This window comes from Zingiber officinale, chromosome 11A (assembly GCF_018446385.1).
Source record: "Zingiber officinale cultivar Zhangliang chromosome 11A, Zo_v1.1, whole genome shotgun sequence".
NCBI lineage: Eukaryota > Viridiplantae > Streptophyta > Magnoliopsida > Zingiberales > Zingiberaceae > Zingiber > Zingiber officinale.
The window spans coordinates 96722434-96742330 of NC_056006.1; the positions used below are offsets into that span (position 1 = coordinate 96722434).

Below are 19897 nucleotides of genomic sequence, written 5' to 3' on the forward strand. Positions count from 1 at the left end.
TTTTTTAATATGTTTCTAAATTAGAGATGAATATTTTCATTTTAAAATTAGTTATAAGGTTTTCACTAATTGATTTTAGAGATGGAACTTTTTTTAGAAACATAAAATTAACTTTGGGAGATGAATTTTTTACATCTCTAAAATCTAATTTTTTGATAGTGTATTTTACTCGAGTTATAGATGACTAAAACATAATTATGTCACTTGTACTTAGAATTTAACTTATGAATAGAAGGACTAATTCTTTGTATGGTACTACTTTATACAATTTAATTTGAGTGCAATTTTTATCTAGATAGAACTATAAAGTTGATTCTAAAAGCCACTCAATTCATATATTAATTTTGATAAATTTATTATATGAATTTAAGCTTTTATTAATTTTCTTGTTTAAATCCCAATAGGCTAAGTAGCAATTTGGATCAAAATCACAATATGAATCCAAATTATTAAAATTTCACAAATAAAATCTTTAAATTACTTTATTATTTTTAAATTTAAATTAATTTCAATTCATATGACAAGAAAAAAAAGAAAAGAATCCAAATGTTCTAAATTTACATAGCACTATAACTTGGATTGGCGTAACTTTGGAAGATAAAATTATAACTTTGAATTTTGGATTGATATAAGTAATTTGTTTTTATTCGTTCTCATTAATTTATAATTGTAGCTGTTCATGTAGTTAGGGGTGAAATCGTAATTTCACTTAAAATTTATTATTTTTGTAAAATATGGTGATCTAAAAAAAATTTATAATAAAATTTTAAAGTTTTATGAAAAAAGGGAAATTAGGTTATGCGTAACCGCCGCCCTCGCTCACGCCTCTCCCTATCTTCTCTCAGCCCCAGCAGCGCCAGCCGCTAGCCACAGTCTTCTCCCACCCCGTCCCGTCGTAAGACACAGTCAGCAGCTTTCTTCCATCCGCAGACGTGACCTCCGCCCAGTCTGTGCGTACTGTCTCATATTCTTTGTTCTATTTGCTTTTTTTTTTCAAGCCAAAAATTGCTCCATTACTACAAGTTGATGATCTATCTTTCGGTATCAAGAGTTTATCTAAATGCAAATGTTATAAATTTCTTGACTACTAGAATATTTGGCATATGGAAAATTGGAAAAGGAAAGTAGCTTCGTTTATTTGAGATGTTAACACGCTGTATTAACTTCTAATAAAATTATGGATTTGATGGCGATGAACTTTGTATATCCAATTCAGTTAGATTAGTGTGTCAGAGATATGGAATATTACAAAATTCACAACATTAGAAAATAAACTATATGCTAACTCTGTCTTGTATATTGCTTGTTTATTGAGCCTATTCTGAAGTCAACTTGCATATTTGAAATGAAGACATTCTTGGTTATTTTGACTCCCTCCTATTGCATTCATGTAAATATCATGGTACAGGGATACTTCCAAATAGGTAATTAGGTAAAGATCCATGTTTGATGTTTCTATTGAGGAATTCTCCAAATTGGGAAAAACTTGTACATTCATTAAGTCTTTGTAAAGAGTGTTTTATAGTGGACATGGTTGTCTTGTTAAAATTATTTGTATTATGTATGTTGGCGTCTTGCCCAGGAGAAAATTTTGGTTCTATCAGTGTTGATGACTCTTGCCAATTGACAGTGAGAGCCCATTAACTTATTTTAGGGACAAAATTTCACCATAATTATCATGAGCTTTGATTGCCAGTAAGAGCTCACATGTTTCTGTTGTGGATGCGGAAATTCAAAGGCATATGTACTTTGTGTTGCCGCTGTTTTACACAATTTTGACTTTGCAGTGTTTACATTTCGTGTAACATTATATTTTGCTGTATTTGTATGATTTTGATGTTCTGTGGTGATGGATGAAAAAGGTGTATGGAGTGTATGAACAAAGTGAAATTACATGTGATGGATGAGAGGCAATTGTGGTTGTGTACTAGTAGTGTTTGTTGAATCAAGATGAGGAAATGAGAAAACGGATGATGAGGGAAGATATGTTAATAGTGTCTGTGAGACAAGGGATACCTTGTTTGTTTTGTTTTAAATATGGCCTGTTAAAAAAATTAGGATTAGTTAGCTTGTTATGCCCAAAGCTCACTGGTTCAGTGATGCTGCTAGTTATGTGGTGAGTTTGGTGACTGCAAATTTTTTTTCATGATATTACTATGCAAGTCCCAAATCAGTTACCTAGACACATACACCATGGAGAAACAAATAAAAGAGCTATAGAAAATTCCTCATAGCATGTGAACCTCAGAATATCCTAATACAGGCCAATTTGATGAATTTTATTTTCTGGCTTCATTAGATTGCTGAGATTGGATGGATTCCGACACGAATGACGTATTACCACTCCAAGAACTGTCTCTTGATGAAGCAATTACAGAAGTAGAGTTGGAAGAATCATATGAGGAAGATGAAGAGGATGAGTTAGAGGAATATGTAACACTGGGTACTATTGAGAAGCCCAAGCACCCTAAGTTCCTCCTTCGCCATCTATTCCCAAGTAAAACTGGAGGCACTCCTGTACGTGTTATTCTCTGATATCATTACCTTTCTTAAGTAATTTCAGTTACTCATCTAGCTGCATCATTTTAGGCATGGTTGGACCCAGTGGAGTTGCCCACGGGGAAGTTTTCCCGATGTGATTTTTGTGAAGAGCCTCTTCAGTTTCTTCTTCAGGCAAATATATTTCTGTTTCTGTTAGTGTATATCCTACTTAGTTATGGTGATGCCATACTATTTAAGGTTCTATTTATTAAATTATTATTATTATTATTGCAGATTTATGCTCCAATTCCTGAGAAGGAATCTACTTTCCATAGGATGTTATATGTGTTCATTTGCCCATCCATGTCATGCCTTCTTCAGGATCAGCATGAACAATGGAAGCGCAGAGAAGAAGATCCTAGACGGAGGTGTGAACAGTGTTCTTTGTAAAGAAATTGCTTATATATTAACATTATTCAAATTTTGTTGTCTCGCTTCCAACATTCATGTTCCCTTTGTTTTGAGATTATTTGTTTTTGAAATGATTTGAAGTATAAAAGTCTTCCGGTGCCAATTACCACGGTTGAATGCTTTTTACTCAAGTGAGCCACCAAGGAAGGATGGCAATGACAAACCATTGAGTGTTGGAGGTAATTAACTTCGTTTCCCTTATTTTTAGTTTGTCCTGGTTTGTTAATTTGTTTAGATATCCCTTTAGTTGATTGAATTGTTCTGTTGATTGTTTGATACAACAGTTTCATGTTAAAAAGGAGGTATATGAGCCTAGAACTCTATTGCAATGATGTTCTTATTAGTTTTGGACTTCATTTATGATTAAATATTCACCATGGGTTTATGTTGAAAAGTTTTTTTACTTTTGCTTTTATGGTGGATTTTGTAGCTGCACTTTGCTCTTGGTGTGGCACATGGAAAGGGGAGAAAGTTTGTAGTGGTTGTAAGCAAGCACGTTACTGCTGTGAGAAACATCAGGTAGCTTCAAAAAGATATGCTGATTGTGACTTTTCTCAATGATAACTTATTTTGTTCTTGACTATAAGGCTATGCACTGGAAATCGGGGCATAAAAATCGGTGCCATCATATTATACATAACTTGGAATCTATTAGTTCCAGTCTCCCAGGAGAAAAACTAAGTCGCGATAAAGGTGGGATGCATATTTTACATTAACATGCAATCAGGCGCCTATTTTAACTGTCATATTTTGGTGATTTAGTTGCATGTAGTTCACTATGGCCTGAATATGAGATTGCCATAGAGGATGAATGTGCTTATGATGCGGAAGCTTCTGAAGATGCTAGTTATGAAGCATCATCATTGGTGACTCAACATGTAACAGATGACACATATCAGTTCTTGTTGGACAAATTTGAGGTATGGTCTAACTTCTATTTTGATTTTGCCATCTCTATTTGGATGATTTGTTTGGCCTTCGTGTAATAAGGCTGACGACAATAAAAGGAGCTGGGCATCATTTCAAGAAAGAATTTCGAAATGTCCTAGCCAAGTCTTGAGGTGAGGGTTAAATTTGTTGTTCAAGAATTTCCAGATTATTTGTGCTGACTGATGTATGAGTGAGTAGTTCAGTTTAGATTTTCTATCTCCGCTATTCTGATCAATCACATCATGCTAACATGCTTCAGATGTAATTTTGTATCTGTGTTTTTTTTTGGTGCAATTTTTGTTAGTAAAGAGTCCATATTGATTGTGGATGATGTAATTTTCAATAGATATTCTCGAGATTTGATGGCGAATCCACTGTGGCCTTTGTCAATTGGCCGCCCCACCATGACAAATATACCCAAGTGCAAGTACTGCAATGGCTCCCTATGCTATGAATTCCAGGTTTCAAACTAATCTAAATTTTCCTATCACAAGCAAATTGCCTATGTGACTATGTTAGATACTGCTCCAATATCAAATACTTGATTGTTATGGAAGTTGGAAGGGGAATCAAAATTGAAGTTTAACTAATAAATGATATGTAGAATCCACATGTTCTGCTAGATATTTCACCATTGAGATTGTAATAAATGAATGAAAAGCAAGATGGCATTGTTAGCTTGATATTGATAAAATTGAAATGTAAGAGGACATCTATTGGCACAACTGAGCTCTTTTCCCTTTTTATTCTTTTCATAGCAAAAGTTAGAGATTACTCATTCTCGCATAATGCCTATTTATAATGGTAACTCTTATATAGTTTTTGTTTCTATATTCAGATCATGCCTCAGATACTTTATTACCTTGGTGTGAAAAATGATTCCGACTCGCTTGATTGGGGAACCATTGTTATATATACATGTCTAGCCTCCTGTGAAGCAAGTGCAAGATATAAAGAAGAATTCATCTGGGTTCAGCTATATCCTACAACGCCAATCAGCTGAAGGTGTTGCTATGCTTCTCTTGCTCCTGTTTTTTTTTTTGAAGAATGCAATGGACTATTCGGAATAAGAAATATTGTACAAGAATTGGTATTGTAAGTTTAATTTTTTACTATGCGCATGAATCCTTGTTCTCTAGGAATTGGATATAATAGTTATTCTTGTAGATTAAATGTCCCATGAGTGCATGAAATACAGTAAAGATAGAACAAGAAAAAATATTCTTTATTTGAGGAATATTTCCTGTTTAATTAATTCCATTGTCTGGTTTTGTAGATACACTAACATACATTTGCAAGAACAGACATGAAAGTGCAAGATACAAGTGAGAAAAATTCTCTTAATTGTGGCAAAACACTTGATAGTTCCTTGCAATTCCTAAAAGCATTTGTAGCCTGCATTCAAGTGCTAGTATATTTCACCACTGGGCTACTCCAAGCTTGGTGCTACCTCAGTTGGATTAGCTTCAAACACATCAGCATTTGATGCCTCTGATTCTTCTAATAGCTCCTTAGTCTGAACTGACTCCTTGTAGACAGTTGTTTGCCTAAAATCAGTCGCGCCTTCATTGTATGTGGTAACAGCAATACCACAAGCAATCAGCTGTGCAAGTATTTAACCCTGTTAGGTCGACAGATGCAATTCCAAGGTGCATTTTTGATACGCAAGAGAATAATTTGTTTGATAGTAAAGTAAATAGATGAGAAATATATTGGCTAAACAGCTTGATAATTTAGCCGAAACTTATATAGCTCCAAGTTAACTAATGCATAACAAACAACAGGATATAAAAATCATGAACAATTAATGTAATCATAAATAGCCCAAGCCAAGACACAATGAAAACATTACCAGCAGAAATCAGAATGCTAGCAAATATTGCTCACATTACAACTTTGGAAAGTCTACAATTAATAGTTCATAAAGTGGATGATTGTGTAGAGCCCAAACTGTTTAAGGCTGAAGACAAAAAATTGTTGATTTTGTGGTTATGTTTCACAATTTGAACATGGCCTTGAGTGGTGGCTTGATAAAGGTTCTACCAATATTTCCTGGACAACGTAGACACACTTCTTTTATCTCCATCTTCTTGATATGATTCCTAGAGGGACATAGGGAGTAGACTACTGCTTGCAGTTTCTATAAACTGAATTCAGCAGCAGAAAACTGATCGCTATTACTCACACAAAGACAAAAAGAAAAGTGCTTTTGGATGAAGAAAATAAAAGAAAAGAAGAAAAAAAGGGAAAAGACCAGCTGAAGATTCTTAGCAAAGGGTTAAGGGAATAATACAGCGAAGCCGACGCCGAAGGCCCATAGGTATTGGATGAAAAATCCGAAGGCGTTCCACTGCGATCCCTCCCAGAAGTCCTGCTCCTCCCCCGGCAGCACCGGCATCGGCGTGGTCGAAAGCTCGAATCCCTCGATCCCTTCAGTACCGGCGCCGGGACGCTCCAGGTAAGGAGCCCCATCTCCAGAAATCTTATCCTCTTTCTCCGTGGCGACGCCTCCGCCATCGTCCTTCTTGTTCCGGTTGTCGAGACGGCGAGAACGCGACAAGCCCTTCCTCGCACGCGCGACGTGCGTGGCAGAGCGCGAGGCGCGAAGCGGAAGAGAGAGGTAACAAACGGGGAGGGAATGGTAGTGAGGCGCAAGGGCAGCGAACACGCAGCCGGCGCCGGTCATCTTGGGGATGGAGGAGAGTGACATAGTTGGCACTTGGGTCTCCGGATTGGAGTGGTCGGAGACTTGGGACAGCGTGAGGATAAGAGAGGTGAGCGTTTTGTTCTTTGGAGAAATTTACAAAGGACGCCACTGCGGTCTCATACTTCCTGTCCACTTAAAAGTCCGTTGGGCCGGCATAAGTCAGGCCCGAGGGATCCTTTTTCTTTTATTTATTTCGGTCTTAGTAAAAAAATTAATTTAATATTATATTTAATATTAGCAAAAAAAATTAAATAAAATATATTTTTAATATTGTCGATCCATGAGAGTAAAAAGAAAGTGTATATTTTTTATATAAAAAAATTAGAAAAATTATTTATTTTTTATATAAAATAATTAAAAAAATATTAATTCAAAATTATTTTCAGTGTGAAAAAATATATTAATAATTAATGTAATTTAATTTTAGATTTCCACATTCTTAACAAAATAATAAGTAATAAGATATATATTTTTTATATTATTATTTATATAATTTTTTAAAAATTATTCTATTTCTAATTATTTTTTTTAAATTTTTTTTAATTAATGTCATGATCTCATTTTGAATATAAGATATTCTAAACAACATTTAGAACTTTTTATATTTTTAAATTTATAGATATTATTCTTAATGTAGTATATTCCCAAGTTAAATATGTATGCATTAACATTTATTAATTTCGTTTAATAAATTATTTAGATTTATCTATTCAATTAATTTTATGTATATTTGAATATTAATATGGCTATTCATTTATAGTGATGATTACTTACTCTAATTTAAACCTTAAACTCAAGGTCTTCAGGTCAAACTGGAGCTGCAGAAGGTTCTGCTTAGACTCGTAAAATTGATGGTTCTCGACTGCCTACGCTTAGCAACGCAAGTCCAACAGACGTATTTGGGAAATCAAATGAGTCTCGGACATGGTTTTTATCGAAGAAGACCAGAATCCCATTCATCAATTTGGTCGAAATCTTAAACCTATTAATTAGTATTATTTTTTGAAAAAAAATAATACACTACCATATTATTCATCCATCTCTCGGATCCCTCTGATCAATTTTTTATAGATCAAGAGATGGTCTATAATACAATTGTGATATGATCATAATCACAATTTAATTACAGTTAATTGTGATTCTTTTCTAGATTTATTTTCCCAATCAATTTATAGTTTGAGTCGGGATGAATAACTTTAGGCCGCCCTCCTTAGGCACCTGATCATTCGTTCATTGTCAGCGGCCTCCGAACGATTTTGAATTGTTCATCCCAATTTAAATTATAATCTAAATAGAGAGATAAATTTAAAAAAGAATTATAATTATGATCTAATAATAATTATATTACGGAGCATGTCCTGATTTGATAGACAGAATCATCTCTCCTCTTTTCCGGGCTGCAACGTTAATTTTCATGGCCATGCGTCGCATTATTCAAGTGGGCCACGGTGGCCATTATTAGATGACCCATCTGCCATTTGTTGACTCCGTATTGATCGTATGTATAGTCACAGAAGATTTGATTGGCCAAGCCATCTTCTACACCTATTTTTTGCTCAATTTCTTACTGGATATTTAATAGTTTATGTCGCGTTTTAGATTTTTTAAAAAAAAGCGCAGTGGACTTTTTGATAATTTTTTAATGATGATTGCTGTTACATAATTAGGGAAGCAAATGAGGTAGAAAAGGAAACAATCTCAACTACAGCTGGCATTATAATTCATACTGTTGCACAAATGCCGAAAGGTTGCTAGTCAAACCGATCGCGTCGCATCTATTTCATTCCGTTCCGATGGAAAATCAAATCAAATCGAATAGAAAGCGCCGCAACCACCTCAGTCATCAGTTTGTACGCCCACCGCTGACCGCACCACGTGTTTCTTTCCCTCTTTCTACCCTGCGCGACGACCGGCGACCGCCTTGTCCATGTGCTCTGGTCGAAATGCCACCGCCAGCCCACGCCGCGTCGCCTTCTCCGCGTGGAGGGAGGATGAGGATGATGAGGAGGAGGAGGCGCGGCGCGCCAACACGACAACCCCAACACGCAACCCTGCCTCCGTCGCATGCTCCGCGCGTTCCGTTTGACTAATCTATCCCCACGCCGCGTGTCGTCATGCATGAGTCATCCTTTGGCGCAGCCACTTTGTCGCGTTGCGCCCACTATCGTGCTCGGCCATCCGCGTTGGTCTCTCCTGCCAGCCAGCCAGCCTGCCTGCCATACTAGAACCGTCTTCTCGGCGAGGCACGAGGTAGCCTTCCTTGAAACGCCTCCCCAAACAAACCGCGTCCACACGGCTTTCAGTCAGCCCGCGGCGCAGACATATATACCATCCATGTTCACATTTGGTGGGTGGGTGGGTGGATGGTCTTGACTTCTCCGTCCGTCTAAATTCCTCTTCTTAATCTTTTTTCGAGCGCCTCCGTCGATCGGTCCGTCGAACTGAGACTTTGGTTTATTTTTCCATTGTATGAATAGCCAACCGGCCGCCGCCGCCGCCGCCACTGTCGAAGACGACTTCTCCTTCTACATCTCCTTCTTTCAGGATTCGACCTCCGGCTCCGCTGCTACGCCCAAGGCGGGTTCCGATATGCCCAAGGGCGGGCGGAAGCGGGAGGCGGGCGGTAGCGACGCCTCCGACGAGAGGCGGAGGAAGAAGCGGAAGTCAATCGCCACTCTGCTGACCTCCATCGCCGCTATAGACGCGCAGGAGGAGTCCGAGCGGCGCGAATCGGATGTGGCCTCCAGCCGGGAATTATCCCTCCTCGAGGAGAATCACCAGCGGAAGAGCGAGGCGATGCTCGATTCCTACTCCCGCATCCAGGACAATTTCTCCGCTGTCGACGACGAAGCGGATACCCTTCGATCGAAGCACGCCCGCCTGGTTTCGTCCGCCGTCGCCGTTGCCGCTGCGGCTACCGCTTCCGCGGAGGGAGACGCCGGCTCCAGCGCTCCCGCTGCTGGAGGAGCGGGCGGCCACCATCAGAGGCGTCTTTGGGTGAAGGATCGGTCGCGAGCATGGTGGGATCAGTGCAATCACCCTAACTTCCCCGAGGCCGAGTTCCGGAAGGCTTTTCGGATGGGGCGTGCCACGTTCGACATGATCTGCGACGAGCTTGGCTCTGCGGTGGCGAAGGAGGACACGATGCTCCGAGCCGCGATCCCTGTCCGGCAGCGGGTGGCGGTTTGCATCTGGCGGTTGGCCACCGGCGAACCGCTTCGCCTCGTCTCGAAGCGGTTCGGGCTTGGCATCTCCACCTGCCACAAGCTCGTACTCGAGGTGTGCACCGCAATCAAGACCCTGCTCATGCCGCGCTTCCTCCAGTGGCCCGACGGCCCGCCTGATGTAAAGCTTCGAGAGCATCTCCGGCATCCCCAATGTGATTGGATCCATGTACACCACCCACATCCCGATCATCGCCCCCAAAATTAGCGTGGCTGCCTACTTCAATCGCCGGCACACGGAGCGAAATCAAAAGACCTCCTACTCGATCACCGTCCAAGGGGTCGTAAATCCAGACGGGGTTTTCACGGACGTCTGCATCGGCTGGCCGGGCTCGATGCCCGATGACCAAGTGCTCGAGAAATCGGCTCTGCACCAGAGGGCCGCCGCAGGGATGCTCAAGAACACATGGATTGTAGGGAGCTCAGGTTATCCTCTGACGGATTGGGTCCTGGTGCCGTACACCCACCAAAACCTGACCTGGACGCAGCACGCCTTCAACGAGAAGATTGGGGAGGTGCAGCGTATTGCTCGAGAAGCCTTCGCGAGGTTGAAGGGACGGTGGACATGCTTGCAGAAGCGAACTGAAGTGAAGCTGCAGGATTTGCCAGTCGTTATTGGTGCTTGCTGCGTGCTACACAATATCTGCGAGCTAAGGAAAGAGGAGATGGAGCCGGATCTCAGATACGAACTGGTGGACGACGAGATGGTGCCAGATAACAGCATTCGATCGGTGACTGCATCGCAGGCCAGGGAGAACATTGCCCATAATCTATTGCATCATGGCCTCGCGGGCACAGCTTTCTTTTAGTTTTATGAAATGGAAATTCATTCGTTGGTTATCCTTTGGGCTATTTTGTTGGTAGGAATGTAAAGCAAAATTGGTTGTGTGGAATGGTACCAGGTTTTGGTATTAGATTAGGGTTGTTTAGACAGACAGACAGACAGTGGGAAACAATTGACAGCGCAAAGAGGGTTTTGTTGTTTAGATACTTTTCAAAAACTAAAGATTGTTTGTTATTCTTTGGGATTAATTGGCAATGCCTTGCAAGCTTTGCTGCTACTCAATGCGTTTCCATAGATGATTGGCAGATGGCCTTCTGAAAGTCTCAACTTGTCGTTCTAAATTTAACTTTCATGTTGGGCTATGAAATTCCAAAGATCATTCAAAGGCCAATAAAATTTAGTTTCTGTATGTTGGTGCATCTTAAGCTGAGTTATGCAGATATATAATAAGAAGGCTAATACAGATCTTTAGTGAGTTAAGAAAAATAGCGAGCACAAACATGTGATGAAGTAGCAACATCCAGTTCGTCTCTCTCTGTTTCTCTTTTCCTAATTCTTTTAGGTAGTTTCCACTCAAAGCAAGTATTACCAGTTGGTGTTTTGGATGTTAATTAGTCATCGGTTGAAAATTTGTGGAATTCAACCATTTAATGTTCTGAGACAAATCTTGTTGTTCATTTAGCTGGAAAGTCTGATAAATCTTCAAACTAGATTCGTTGCAACATACTAGATGTGAGTCGAGTAGAAAAAAAGAGGGTATATTTTTCTTTCTTTGAAGTATGGATTCAATTCTTTTTTTTGAAAGCTTGGAAGTTGATACAAAAATTGCAGAATGATACAAATTGGCTTTTAAAATAGCTTGGTTAGCTTTGGTGGAGAATTGGAAGAAAGATAAACGGTATGGAAAAAATTACAAGAATATTTATGAATTCTCTTTGATTCATTCTCTCCCCTCTCCTCTCTTTCCCCTCGGAGAGCATTGGAACCGTACACTAGAAATCTAGAATACCAATAACACACTGCACGAACATTGTATAAGGTAAAAACATTTCAACTATTGATGATAGTTGCTCCACATTTTTTTTTGAACAATAACCTCGAACTAGAGAAATTTATAGCGCTAAAAATATCAAGTTCCAATCTCAAATATATGTGATTGAGACCATTGTCAAACGATTGAAAAAGCTGGATTGATCAATCTGATTGATAAATATAGATCATAACCTAGTGATCACTTTGTATCTTTGTTGACTCTACTTCTGCGCCAATTTCTTCAGCGTGATTGTCTGTCTCTGATTTTTCACCATTGGCTGGAGCTTCATGGTCGGTCATTATGGCAACGGCTACGGCCTCCACTGGTTGCTTAGCTTCCTTGCTCACCAAGGAATCTTTCAATCCTCTGACAGGAGGGGTCGCAAACAGCAGACTTAGACAGTCTAACATACTCCTGTGCTCCATGATCAAGGATGCTCCATTTGGATAGCAGCGGTTGAAACAAGTGGCACAATATGGAAAAGCTACCTGGGAACCACAAGTGCCAGTCATGCAATTGAAGAACACGGAACAAAAGCTAATATCGATTAAGAACTCAACAAACCTCCACGAAAGCGCGACAAAGAGACAAAAAAAGAGTAGATTCGTTTCCTCGGAGCACCCGCATGGCATTGTACCTCACCAAGGAGTCAGAAACTGCCTGTAGGCCTTGGACAACCTCTTGAGCCAGAATGTACTTCAAGCTTACTGGAGCACATGGTCGAAGTTCGTTCATAGCAGCAGAAACACCTGTACAGTGTCAAGATAACATATCAGCTGCAACAGAACTGCAGAAGCAGAGCCCTAAGCTGCAACTTCTTCTGCATAGTAAAATGAATCATCTGCATATGATTGTACTGCCACAAGGTATTTAGTAAAACTTCCAGTGCAAAGAAACAAGATCAACAATGAATGTTATCAACAAGTGCTTATGCTTACCATTGACAAAAATGGCTATAGGTGGATGCTCCATCAGTGCAGAGGGTGGTGCTACATCATCATTGCTTTCATCCATTGATCCATTACTTGCAAAGCCAACGGATGGCAAAGGGACCCAACGGTGCGAATCTAAGACAATCTACAAATACCAGAGAAATTGTTCAAGTCCTTTCACTAGAAACTTTCTTTTCAGTGATAGTAAATTATTTAGGGATGGTACTTTCCGTAAAGCTTTCTGAAATAGGGCACACACACATTTATAGGCCATAATGCTATGCAGGATAATCAGGAAGGATAATCAACCCAATGCCAACAGTTTTAATTTAATCACTAAATATAGCATTTGAAGGTTTCTGAAAAAGATAATACTGTTGATGAAGCCTAAGTAGCAAAAACAGACCAAATTTCTATGCAGGTAGCCAGAATTTAACAAAGCATTCTTGACAAGGGAATTAATTTCAACTAAAACCAAAAGGAAAGGAATTTACAAATTAAGTTCAGCAATCAGAACTTGAGAAGGTATATATGCCAAGTCATAAGCTCATGCAAAGGTTGCCCGGGTACCTGAAAATTCTTGACTGCAGTACTCATATTCTTTGAGAATAAGTTGATGACTGCACTGTGATTGATGAGAATGTCAATGATACAAAATAATACATTTATAATTCATTACTAAATTGAGTGATAAAGAGTTGCTCATTTACCCTTCAAAAAGTGGAGGAAGCAAGCCTCTAAAATCAAGTCCAACTAAGCCCAGGCCCATTGCACAGTACTGAATGCAGCAAAAGCTAGCAATATGTTAAACTCACATACAGAAGAACACATGGAAGCAGTTGAAACTTGAAATTCAAAGTTTGTAAACAAGCAACAGCCAAAAGAGGTAAAATGTTGTAAATGAAAATTGGAATGCCAAAGAAGCTCTAAATGTCTAACAAAGAACTTCCTTAAGCGCTTGGTGTTATAAAATTGGAAAAAAAAAAACTATCAATTGCAGAAATGAACTCACCATACACTGATCAAGAATATTTGACAAGGATCCACCTTCAGTGATTTTGGGAAGCATAGCTTCTAGAGTGCTTAGGTGATTTCTTATTTGATGCATGGCCCAACTGAAAAGAAGTCCACCATCATAGTTCTCCTCACTCCCAGATTTATCATTGTTGAAGATAGCCCTATATTGGTTAACAACATCAAATAGATGCGTCCTGTGGCAACTGACCATCCCTTTCAAGTACTCATAAACATTTCTCTGGTCTAAGTCATCCAGAATTCCAGAAAGCCACGTCTCTCTGCACCTCAAAAACTGTTCAAGCAACAAATGGGATAAAAATGCATAGTTCAGTTAAAAAGCAAACACTTAATTGATCTGCATAATTTGTACATCTCCAGAGCCACATCAAATAAGCCAAAATTAGCACTCAAACAAACATACTCTTTATCTTTATCAACCATTCAAAAATTCAAATTTTAGAAGAAAGGTTCATGAAAGTCATTGATTACCAGTTATAACACCATAGTCTTTCAAAGGTAATTGAAACTTGTATCCCCAAATATTTATTTGTTCCTAAATATTCTATCACAAACAAATCAAAACATTCTGGGGTGTTGGAGGCACAAAATCCTGTATTCGCTCACAATGGAAGAGAACTATCTTCTTCAGCAACATCTCTAATATACAAACTCCATAAGTTTTCATATGATGTATGTCAATAGATTAAAAATATATAGTTCAGACTAATATTTGTCTACTTCAGCAATCAGAAGCCATTTTTACTGCATAAGCTAACAACACAACAACAGAAAATGGAATAGGAAAAGAGAAACCATACCTGCAAACGTAACTCAGATTCAGTGAATGCTCCTATTCGACGAAGATGCGCAACAATCCGCAGACATTCAGGCAACTGTATGACATTTTTGTTTTCAAGAACTTAGTTATGTGATTCCAATGAAAGGAATTGTCTTTCAGAAGATATGCGACAAGTAAAATGGAATGAACCAACATGATGCACTATAAAACGCTAGAGAGATCTGAAAATGTTTAGACAAAACCTGAATGTTTGAACGAAGTTTCTGAAGAAGCTGGGATAGCATAGATTGCATCGTCTTTCTAACTTCTGCTTCCAATGCCTGAATGACAGGCAACCTTCATTCCAAATATCAATGCATAGGTATTATCATGAATGAAACCAGCAGACTATTTCATTACTCAATAACAATGGTGCAAGTTTTGAATCAGAGAGAGACTTACTCGACATGCATTTTTGACAACTTGCTGACAAAAGCTTCAAGATCAAGGGCTTCCTCATAGTTGCCATTCCTTATACATCTGGAACACATGAATGCATGATTACATTTTACAGCAATTAACATAGATTCACCAAATAAGCATATGATTAGAGTATGGGTGATTGGTATGCTGCGTGATCATCTATATGTACTCGGTACTCCAAATTTGGATGGACAAAAAACAAAGGATGAGAAGGGCTTCCTCATCTGCACAAATATAAATAACCCATCCTATCTACTAACCATCTACCAACATATCTGCCCAAGTTAATAGGCCCTAAACAAAAGGTGTAATTTGGGGAAAAAAAACATGATTGAAGAATGGGCATTTCCATATGTCAAATGTAGTGCCTTAAGAAATGAATAATAACAGATCTAAAGTGGAGGTATGCACATCATATCAAAAATGTTGTGGCCATGATTTTAAATGATCAAGATTTGCATGGGTACAGCCAAAGAACCAACAAGATAGATACTAGGAATCATACTAGGCACATAAACTAAAGTTTAATTTAGAGAATGTGTGCATACGTGTCCATTAGCTGGGGGATTTCAAGCAAATCAAGCAAAGTGCTGTGATGCGCAAGTAGCGTCTGGTTGAACTTCCTTTCCTCCAAAATTTGCTGTGCTGATTCAATAAACTCTGTGCAACCAGCTGTAAGATTTGGGATCTCTGTTATCTGCAACAAGTATATAACAAGAATGAAACCCTACTCTACTTCATATCCCCTAAAATCATATTTGAACAGAACTTAATTACATAATTGACAAGTATTTCTGCAATTTACTAAAGTGAGAAGAAGAAAAAACAAATCAGTTTTGGCTTCTCAAGCAAGCATGATATTCTGCTGATTTTAACAAGGGGTAGGCAAACTTTAATTGAAAGGAAAATTGACTCTCTTTATATACTTCAGTATTTCCTTTGCACCCCTCCGGTATACGTGCATGCTTTGCTAGACTTAAGTCTACCCTCTTCCAGTTACCCCTTGCCCTCATGGTCTTGAGACAGTTCAGTTTGATCTATAATTGGTGTTAAAGGGAGAGATTTTGGTACCAACTCCAGTGTGAAGGGAGTGGCTCAGATCAACCTATGTGTACAGGTTGGGATGCCACCTAAAATAACCATGTATCATTTTGGAGTCACAATTAATATTGTTGTGACCCATATGTAACCAAATCAATATAGCATCGAGCATACTTTCTATCACTATATAATTTAAAGCAAGGTAGACACTAAGTTATCTGTGAATTCATAGGTGAATAGTTATCCAGAGAAGAAATATGTGAATTCACACCAGTGAACAAGATTGTATCAGTACGAAGATGATTCAAAACCAAATGTATCTATATGTTCTCGAAGGTTGCAGTTTTTCAATACCACAAAGGTATGCAATTGCTACTCAAAGTCCCAAATGGCAGACGAGAGTAAAATAATGCAAACCTAGAATTAGACAGACGTTGTTTCACATCGTATATGTTATGCACATGGTGTTGTTCAAGCCCGCTCCTACTTATTCAAGAATGCTAGCACCTAAAGTACCAAGGGTTACAAGAGATTGAGCAGGGCCTCGAATGCACAGCGACAAAAATAGGGTTTACAGGAGGTGTTAAAAGGGTACCAAAGAATCAAGGTGTTTATCGAATCCAGAAAGCTGCTCCTTGATGAAGGAGACGGCATCTGCAGCGGCAATGAAGGCACGGTAGTTACCGACGGCCACCTCCTGCATCTGCCTCCGAATGCGCTCCGCATCGATGCGAAGAAGCTCTGGCTCCTGCAAAGTCACCACGTCTTTACCAGATCTGACACCACAATTGAAAGACGGAGGAGGAGGAATTACCTTGTGCAGGCGATCAAGGGTAAACGAGAGGAGCTCGGAGACGTAGTGCTGCTGCGCGGTCCCAGCAAAGGGGAGGAGTCGAAGCGCCGACACTGTCGTCGCCTCCTCCTCTTCTCCATCTGCTCTTCCGGATAGGCTCCTCATCTGGACTTCCATGGCGAATCAGCACGTTGGAAAACGGAAGTCGTATCAGATCTCTGCTTGCAGATCTGCTTCCGGTTTCCTTCAAGGTCCTGCGTGCGAAAGTAAATTATAAGTTGCAAGAACTTTTTTTTTTTCTCAAATTAAAAAAAAAAAACATAAGCGAAAATTGAAAAACATGCCCTTTTCCGATCCCATGGTTTTCTTTTTTTTCCCCATTTTTTTTAAAAAAGAAAATTGACATTTTATATTTTATGAAGTCCTATGCCAATCTAAATCAACTTAGAAACCCAATTTTTAGGCAAAATATTTTATGAAGTCCTATTTCACAATTATTTCATTTAAATATTAGTTTAAATAACAAAATTGCATATTTTATATATCATGATTTATTAGATAAAAATTAAAAAAAATTATTAAAATATACTTATTACCGGGGATCGAATCGAGAATACTAGATTGATAATCTAAATATAATTATATGACACCATAGTCCCGAGGACTATTAGCTATGATTCATAGCTATTATAATAGGAATATTTTAATTATGATTAACACTGATAATACTTATAGTTTATAATCATTACAACCTAAACATTTCATATTAACACTAATCTAATCAACATTATATTATAGTAGCTATGAATCATAGTTACTATAATATAAACAATTTATATTATATTTATTTTGATCAATATTATATTGAAATAACTATGGTATATAGTTATAATAGTTATGAGATCGGAACTGTATTATAAGTATAATGGTTATAATTATGTAATAGATATGAGATTGTAATTGTTACAATTGTATAATATATATATGGTTCTGTAGCTATTATAATTGTCTAATTAGTATAATTCTGTAATTGCTATAATAAAATTAAAAATAGAGATATTTATAAAATTAAAAATGAATTGAGATGGAATGAAATACTATTTTGATAATATTTTGACGATTTCAATAAAAAATAAAAGATCTGCTTTTAACTTTTACTTATTTTATATAAATCAAATTATATATATATATATATATATATATATATATATATATATATATATATATATATATATATATATAAAAAGATCTCCTGCGCAGTTTGGTGCGGCGTGCATCAAAATTAGTGCTGGATCGATCCATTCATCGATTCAGCCCTAGTTGTCTTCTCGCGCCCGTCGTGCCAGTCATGCCAGTCGTGCCCTCCCACCGTCGTCAGCCTCCGGCCTGAATTCGATCGCGATCCGGCCGGAATCCGACCGCGACCGGATTTCGATCGGATCGCAACCGGATTTCGACCAGATCACGATCGGATTCTGGACGAATCACGACCAGAATTGGCAGCGCTGCGTCTGCTAGCGTCGCGATCGATTTTGGCCACGAAACGGCTGGATTCCGACCGCCATCTGCTCGGAATACGATCGCAATCCGGTCAGAATCTGGTCGCAATCGGATTCCGATCGGATCGCAGCCAGAATCGACGGTGCTACGTATGCTAACGTCACGACTAATTTGAGTGGATTGATCCAGCAGGGTTGAATCGATCCACTAATCAATTTAGCCCCGCTTCGTCTTCTCGTGCCTGCCGGATCAATCCACTGATCGATCCAGCGGGGCTGAATCAATTAGCGGATCGATCCACCGCATCGATCCGCACGGATGTGTGCCGCAGGGTAATATTTTCGTGTGTATATATATATATATATATAAAGTAAAAGATGATATCGTTTATTCCAAACAACTTAATATTATAGTCCCATTGTAAGATACAAGTAGGAAAATCAAGCGGCATTTTGTCTTAGGACATCTCCAATGAGGAATATATAGAGGAGATATTTCTTTAAATATCCTCCCTCTCAAATACCCCACATTGTGGGGATATTTGAGAGATAAATAGAAATCATCGGGGATAAAGTTATGCCCGGTGATTTTATTTTAGGTGGCATGTAAGTGGACCCCGCAAGGGATAATGATTACTTTATTTTTTTTAGTTTTTAGTTTAGGCGGTATGCAATAGTTGGTGAGATATTTTATTATATAATTTGAAATATTTGAGAGTAAGATATTTGATAGGTGGAGCTTATAAATATTTAATTGAGGGAATATTTAATTATATGATTTGGGATATTTGATTGATAATGTGTACTGTGAGGACTATAAATATTTGAGAGAAAAATATTTAGTATTATTATTAATGCTCTTAGTTAGCAAAGTGATCCTTTACCTACCCAATAAAATATTTTACATTCAAAATTTACTTAAGCAAACATTCATATAGATACAACTTGCGCTAACCAATAAAAAAAATTGGACCATTTCTCAAAGTTATGGGTATCATCTTTGCACAAGGGGTTTCTGTATCATTTCAATTTTATCAGATACGTCCCAAGAGACGAAATAACTTTCTTTGATTTGAACTTATGACCTGTAGCTAGATGGAGGTTGGGGGGGGGGGGTGAATAGCTCAACGCGTGCTCGGTGCTTGATGTTGCTTGTTTCTTCAAAGATGTGCAGCGGAAAATACAAAGAAACAAACTACAACGCTAACAAATGGATTTTACTTGGTATCCACCTCACAAGAGGTGACTAATCCAAGGATCCACACACTCACGCACCCTCCACTATGAAACACACTCCTCTACGGTAACTACCGAAGGCGGAGAAGCCTTTACAAACTCTCAATACAAGAAGAAAGGAAAGGATATGAAATACAAGCAAAAGCTTACAATAAACCCTAACCCTAACTTCTCTTCTTGCTTTTGATCCGCCTCTTGACTTGGAAGAAGCTCCAAGAATCTTCAAGAACTGGCGATCTGAATTTGAGAGAGAGCTGTGGAGTCGCTGGTGAAGATCTGAGATGAATGTCGTGAACTCTACCGAAGGAATCGAACACCTGCAGCTATAAACGACGCCAACGGTCAGATCCCGATCGATTGGATTGCTCCCAATCGATCGGGGAGGCTTTGGATCGATCAACCGATCGATCCAGAGCACCTCTGTGCTTTTTGGAATAGCCTGGATCGATCGGCTGATCGATCCAAGGCTTATCGCGCACAAACAACAG

General features: G+C 38.7%; 3 protein-coding genes and 2 pseudogenes across 4 annotated transcripts; 2 read left to right on the forward strand and 3 right to left on the reverse strand.

Moving 5' to 3' along the window:
• The first annotated feature begins 782 nt into the window (after positions 1-782).
• LOC122031936 (programmed cell death protein 2-like) lies at positions 783-4997 on the forward strand. The gene is made up of 11 exons (XM_042591168.1): positions 783-950; positions 2300-2517; positions 2590-2673; positions 2776-2909; positions 3034-3131; positions 3383-3471; positions 3540-3645; positions 3715-3872; positions 3943-4013; positions 4229-4343; positions 4721-4997. The coding sequence occupies exons 2-11, from the start codon at positions 2314-2316 to the stop codon at positions 4883-4885; spliced, it is 1224 nt and encodes a 407-aa protein (XP_042447102.1). The 5' UTR covers positions 783-950; positions 2300-2313; the 3' UTR covers positions 4886-4997.
• A 91-nt stretch (positions 4998-5088) lies between these two features.
• LOC122031937 lies at positions 5089-6693 on the reverse strand. The gene is made up of 2 exons (XM_042591169.1): positions 6176-6693; positions 5089-5485 (listed from the first exon to the last, which is right to left on the reverse strand). Exons 1-2 carry the CDS (start codon positions 6590-6592, stop codon positions 5312-5314), a joined length of 591 nt encoding a protein of 196 aa, XP_042447103.1. The 5' UTR covers positions 6593-6693; the 3' UTR covers positions 5089-5311.
• A 2217-nt stretch (positions 6694-8910) lies between these two features.
• On the forward strand, positions 8911-10845 carry LOC122031886 (annotated as a pseudogene). The gene has a single exon (XR_006125890.1). The product of XR_006125890.1 is annotated as a protein ALP1-like (transcript).
• A 785-nt stretch (positions 10846-11630) lies between these two features.
• Positions 11631-16950, reverse strand: LOC122032027 (conserved oligomeric Golgi complex subunit 8-like). The gene is made up of 12 exons (XM_042591270.1): positions 16696-16950; positions 16477-16629; positions 15389-15537; positions 14820-14897; positions 14621-14714; positions 14398-14472; positions 13575-13871; positions 13273-13340; positions 13133-13187; positions 12569-12707; positions 12195-12379; positions 11631-12118 (listed from the first exon to the last, which is right to left on the reverse strand). Exons 1-12 carry the CDS (start codon positions 16849-16851, stop codon positions 11822-11824), a joined length of 1746 nt encoding a protein of 581 aa, XP_042447204.1. The 5' UTR covers positions 16852-16950; the 3' UTR covers positions 11631-11821.
• A 2184-nt stretch (positions 16951-19134) lies between these two features.
• Positions 19135-19229, reverse strand: LOC122033059 (annotated as a pseudogene).
• Between the last annotated feature and the right edge of the window lie 668 nt (positions 19230-19897).